General features: G+C 28.4%; 1 protein-coding gene across 2 annotated transcripts in view; it reads right to left on the bottom strand.

Moving 5' to 3' along the window:
* Positions 1-6,581, bottom strand: part of LOC106465310 (choline transporter-like protein 2) — an 83,271-nt gene that overhangs the window by 4,683 nt on the left and 72,007 nt on the right. For both annotated transcript variants that reach the window (XM_013925517.2, XM_022393181.1), the window contains exons 11-13: positions 5,337-5,459; positions 4,817-4,916; positions 3,891-3,983 (exon numbers count right to left, since the gene is read on the bottom strand). In XM_013925517.2, the coding sequence (XP_013780971.2) occupies positions 3,891-3,983; positions 4,817-4,916; positions 5,337-5,459 (316 nt within the window). The remainder of the gene's footprint in view (positions 1-3,890; positions 3,984-4,816; positions 4,917-5,336; positions 5,460-6,581) is intronic.

The following is a 6,581-nucleotide window of genomic DNA, read 5'->3' as shown; positions in this document are numbered from 1 at the left end:
ATGTTGGTGTGACAGGATCGAACCGCGACCCTTCAGATTGCGAGTCGAGTGCCTTAACCACCTGGCCATGCCAGGCCATGTAGATAATAAATCAAAGTTTAGTATTATTATCACCCCTAGTATGAGAACTGTGACGTTTGTTATCTATGTCTTCCTTCATCTCTAATTTTTTTAACAATCCCTCCAAAATTTAATGTAGATTACTCATTATAGTTCAGGCAAAGCATAGCATCCAATCTGATTTATTTACAGAGCAATCCAATAGAAAATCAGTCTCTTTTGGTCACACCCATCTGACATTTTCCCTATCAAATAATGTATTTTATTACGTTGTTGTCTGTACAGAGAATTTCTCTTTCAGTTCAAACTTTATTCCTACAGAAAATAAAGACATTTTGATAATTAATCAGAAATTAAAATTAATCAATCATTCAAACCCATGATTTGTTTGATATCCCTTAGTTGCAACAGGGCACTTATTTAGTAACTTACTGAAACCTTGGAAGATGTCAAATTTCCTTAATTGAAGACAGTTATTAATAAATTACAAATATACAAATAATAGCTTCATTGTTTATTAGCAATGCTAAAATTATAATTTTATTCACATCTTTATAAATAGTAGGACATTAACATACTTCAATGGAATGTTGAAAAAACAATATACAGATAGGATTATGAACAAAAAGAAAATTAAACTATACAAAAACCAAGATGTGACTTTTAAACATTTCTTGATGCAAAAACATTTCCAATTTCATTTGCAAAATCCCTAAAACCTCCTAAACATTTTTTTTCCAGAAAAACTTTATATCTTAACTGTTATTTCCTATACTATAGCTCTATACTTGGTCAATCAGTTTGACCGACCTTATGATCACCATAAAACAATTATGAAATATATCCAAATTATCCTTTTTTCTTTCTGGAAAGACTGCAACTTGTAACAGAAAACCACAATTGTTTATCCTAAATAACTTAAAGCTTGTAACATCTGTTTCTACTTAAATTTTATTATTTTATTGCTTTTTGAACAGTTTCTAACTATTAATCCCACCACACAAATTGTAATTCACTCAGCAAGCATGTAGCCCATGTTACTGAATCAAATTATATAACACACAACAGACTCACAAGCATACCTCCTAAATAATTTTTTTATTATTATTTTTCATTATCTTACCTAATTCAACATAACAAGTTTATCATTTTTACATTTTAGATACATTTTTAGCAATAAATAAAGAATACACATCAAAAACAAGAAATATAATTCTTATCTGAATTTTTTCTTTTTTCCTGTCAACTGTCAATGAAAGTTAAACCTACTTTTTATACTAATGGTACTACTATCCTAAGTACTTTTTAATGAATTAAAATAATGCATCTAAGGACACAAGATACTAATATGCACAAAGCAAACAATGTCCTATAACTGTCATAATTTAACTGGCAAAAGAGCAAACAGACAATACTCTGCATTGAAAACAATGCAATATAAATGTCAATGTTCTATTGGTTTATTATTTGGTTATAAATAATACAGTATAAAGCATCAGAGAGAATTTTTAGCAAATTGTTAAAGAGAGGATATAACAGGTAGACATGGCAAGTGGCTCTGATTTTCTAGTTTATGACTTCATAAAGAAATAAGATTGAAATGCTATAAAAATTAGACTTTGCCTTACTATTATCTATATTAGAGTGTGTAATTTGCATTACATTCTGTACTTCTCAAAAGGATGGTAAATAAATCAGAAAGGGAAGAAATCTAGAGAAGATCTAGAGAACAAATGACAAAATTCTCCTACTGGGGAAATTGAGGATTTTTTAAACATTTTGTTATTCAAAAAGGAACTCAAAACTTACACAATATTAAAATTTGTTTTGATGCAAAGATTATTCATATACCGTGATAGTAAAGTAGTTTAACACTATGGTTACAGGCACCCCAGTTCTGCACGTCATGAGATTTTACTTTGTTGTATTAAGCAATCTTACAATCGAGGTCTATAGCCCAAAGTTTTATATTATTTAAGTTTTAATTCTTTTATTTCAAAAGAAACCTTAAAGAAAAAAATTCTTAAACTTCAGTTTGATGCAAAAGTCTACAAGACTTAACTTCTGGACTTTGTAACTTGAATACTTTCTTGATGTACATTAACTTTCCATTTATAGATAGAATCTAGGGGATAATTTCTCTGTTTATATATTCTTCTTGCAAACTTGAAAGGGCATGTTCGGAGAAAAGAAAAGAAATTTCTTGGAACTCTTGGCAGATGCCATGCCCACTTTCACACATAGAGTTGCAATTTCTCAGCCAATTATACTTAGTTGATCTAGATGTTCATAACCAATAGAAAGACCACATTTTAAAATACAACCTCAAACTGATCGTAACATTGTTGCTGCTTTTGTCCTCACTAGAACTTTAAATATGTTAGTTTGATAGACAATTAAATTGTATTTAGGTTTCATTATTATATTTTAGTTAATTTTGTATTATTTATGTTTTAAAATACATATTAAAAAGCTTTAATAATTTTTCAAAGTATAAGCTAAACTGCTTTGGTTCATCAGGCTTAGTGAAGTAGGCAAATGTCCCAACATTCTGAAGAAGGCTAAAGTGTCTTTGCCTATGATACCCTAATATCGCTCGAGAATGCACGTTGACGCGTGTCACAATGAGTAATAATGCTAAAGGACAGGAATGGAAAATAAAACATTGAAAATAAACTATATGTGAAAAAGTAAAAAATTTACAATTAAGAATATAACTGAAAGAAGATTTTTTTAAGATTATTTGACAAAAAATGAAAAGGTATGTACAATTTTTTCCATTTTTAATTTTAAACATTTCATTGCACAATACACTGATGATAATTCTCGAAATATTCAGTCTGAGTGAAAATAACTACAATACCAAAATAACAATTCTTTAATTGAAATAATCTCATTCTTTCTGTACAAAATACTTGTAATCTTTAACAAAATCTTATCAATTGTTGTGAAGATATGTTAAGAAAGCTCAGGGTTATTGTAAGTATTGTTGTACTGTGTATCATTCTCCATACAAGAAGTAGTCAAATACGTTCAACCCTGTAACCATAAAGTTAATTCAATTTTGAATGCAACTCTGTAAAAGGTTGTGATTTGCAATTTGACCTGCCTGTGGCAAGTGTTAAAATATAGTTGGATTATGACATTGTACATTATAAGTACTGTAAATTGAATCAGCATTTTTATTCCTCTTCATTTAAACAAACAGAAAATCAAATAACTTTTGAAAATTCATTTTCAAAATAATTTTTCAAATCATACTTCCTAGTTCTTACATTCACTCTTTTAAAATAAATCCAAAGTTATCCAAAGCATGTGCTGATTTTCTTCTTGATATTTGATGATAAATATACACTATCTTAGAATAAAAAACATGAAACTGTCAGATAATGACAAAATATAAACTATAATTTTTAATACGTTTTTTGTGACTAACTAATAGCAATATCAAGCACAGATCAGAAAAAAAAGTCCAAATTACCAAGTAACCACAAGATATAAGTATGCAGTGTTCTTTTTGGCAAATCTGTCAAATGCAGTAACATAATGATGTAAAATGGCAAATCATAAAAGTCTATTATAGTTGGTTTAATTTATGCTATCCACTTGACATGCTAAAATCTTATACTTTAAAATTACAACAGTGTACATAGAATTAAAAGTAAAAATCTTAAAAAGTTTTTAATACCAACAACAGTGTACATAGAATTAAAAGTAAAACTCTTAAAAAGTTTTTAATACCAACAACAGTGTACATAGAATTAAAAGTAAAAATCTTAAAAAGTTTTTAATACCAAGCTTTATCCCATGACATTTTATGGAAAGGATACATTGCAACTGAGCCCCAAAAGACAAACAGTGCAAACAAAAAGATGTATGGAATGATAGGAAAAAACAGTGATGACATCATTGTGCCCACAGCCCTAAAATTACAAATAAAAGATGCTGAAAAACTCATGTTATCTCACATAATTTAAATATAATACAGAATTAATGTTTAAAAGATAGAATTTAAGTCATATATAACAACTTATTATCTGTTCTTGAATATCATTCTAACAAACAGCTTTTCAACATTTTTGCTGTAAATCTATGGAACTTGAACATACTTTTTAACAGCTCCATCAACTTAATAACCCATCAACACATTCTCAGAAGGTGTTACATTCATTTTGTTAGATAACCATGTTGATTCAAGAAATCTTGATAGAAATAAATAAAAACCCTATGACAGAGCATTTTCGAAAAAGGTGGACCTTTCTTCTTCTTCTTTGCCCCTGAAGAAGAAGAAAGGTCCACCTTCCGAAAGAACTCAGGTTATAGGTTTTTTATTCATTTATTCTCAGAAGATGTAAAATATGTCTACATGAACAGTGTCTAAAAGTATATACAAGTCAAGCCCAAGTCTTTGATTTAAAGAAATCTCATCAATTTATCCTTGAGCTTGGATTTTCTTATTAAAAAAAAAATGTACACCAATAGTGAAAACTATGAACCCTGCTTAACAAAATGAAACTTCATCATTCATAATAAAATTAACATAATTACACTCGCACTAGCAAGACAATTGTTATTTTAACATAAAGTAATTTGTATTTACATTTATAGACATTTCTGATCACAATAGCTATAGAATATCCTGAAATGCTTGAATCTGATCAAAACTATCAACAAAGATGTTTAAATCTACATAACTAAGGTAATAAATAAGTACCTTCAGTAACTACTACTTTAAAACTTCAAAGTTTAACCTTACCTGCTTCCTTCCTTGATCAAAGCAATGGCAATTAAGATACGTTTTCGTAGAAATATCAACAGCAACAATAAGATGGTAAGCAGCACTCCAGAAATAATTGCTATGGAAATTTTTTAGCATAAAATTAAAGTTTAATTTTTATGAGAAAGAGAAAAAAAAAGAAATAACTGACACTAGTTGTGGACATAGTCTGTTGTGAGCAGTTTTTATAATGCACAGTTTTAACTGAAATTAATAAAAGTTGTCTTTTTTAACATACTCATTGAGACTTTATAAGTTAACAGTATATGATGTAATTTATTTAGTTTTCATATATGATTTTTACCTCTTCATGAAGATTTTCTAGTATATTTTTACTGAGTTAAATCTTAGGATTAGAAAATTGCATGTAAAAAAACTGCTACATTTATGCCTGATTCTAATCCTTCACTAAAGGATACAAATGTAAAAATTACAAAAACTACTTGATTATCTTCAGTATGTTCCTTTGACGATATATATTTCAAGCCTAAATTCTCACCAAACGCCAACCAAGTGTCTCTCAGAGCTAAGTATGATTTAAGATTTGTGGTAAAGCTGAAGGCAGCATCAGATCCAGGCTGGTCTTCCAAAGACATATATTTTTTAACACTGTAATAGCACCCTAAAATAAAAAAAAAAACATCATAACTGCTTTTGTTACTACATTTCAAACTTACACACACACACACACATATATATATATATGTATATGTACCCAATAAATTATTCAACACTTTTACAAAATGTAATTTATGACTCATTACAGTTAATAAACATAAATATCACTTAACAGGTACTTATAAAATCTAGAACTAAACTAATACCAATGTCAATTAAAATTAATCAACTTATAATTTAAATATGCATATAGTATACTAATACAATCCATAACAAATCACAGTACACTTAGTACAGGTTCAGTTAACCATTTTATATTATATGTAAATAAAATAAAATTTATTTTTTTAAACCTTATAACTAACTTTTCCAAACAAAAACAGATCACATAATAGGATAGTTTGAACAGTAATAAAATCTTCCATTAGAGCAGCTATAATTTCAAATGTTAATGTGTAAACAGAAGAGTTCTGAAATAAGAATGCTAATAATGCAGGACTGCAATATAATGTAACATGCATGTAGAATGCTATACAAGGTAATTGTAGGTATCTTGTACAAAAAGAAGGCAATCGTATAACCCAGGTTTTGTTATACTTCATTCAAAATAAGTGCTTTTATTTTGCAGCCAAATCAAGTTATAGAGAAATTTGTGAAAAGCACATATTTACACAAAACTTTCAGTACTTAAAAAAACAAAATCTAAAGATTTGAAATATTTCTATCCTTGTCTGTAGTAACTGAACAGGAATGAAATGATGAGCAACTTTGTTAAATGCGATATGTTCTATGCTTATGACCAGTTACTTCCGTTTTACATAAAATTACCCTTCACCACTGACTATGCAACCAACCCAAATCCCAAGAACAGATCGCCTTTAAAAGTATATCAGTTAAAAATCTTTAGAAAAAGGGAGAAAACAGCTTAATAATGAAATACACAGCAAGGAATTTATGTATATTTGTATGTTATATCTTTAACTTAAAGCATAGTGAGGACAAGGAAAATATTTTGTTTTTGAAAATGTCTACCATCAGAATCTGTATATATATATATATATATATATATGTGTGTGTGTGTGTGTGTGTGTAGGTTTAACTGAAAGTGACTTATCACAGATGTTTG

Source organism: Limulus polyphemus, unplaced genomic scaffold (genome assembly GCF_000517525.1).
Source record: "Limulus polyphemus unplaced genomic scaffold, Limulus_polyphemus-2.1.2 Scaffold1903, whole genome shotgun sequence".
NCBI lineage: Eukaryota > Metazoa > Arthropoda > Merostomata > Xiphosura > Limulidae > Limulus > Limulus polyphemus.
Note: the sequence above shows the minus strand (reverse complement) of the source record. Positions and strands in the feature narration are given on the sequence as shown.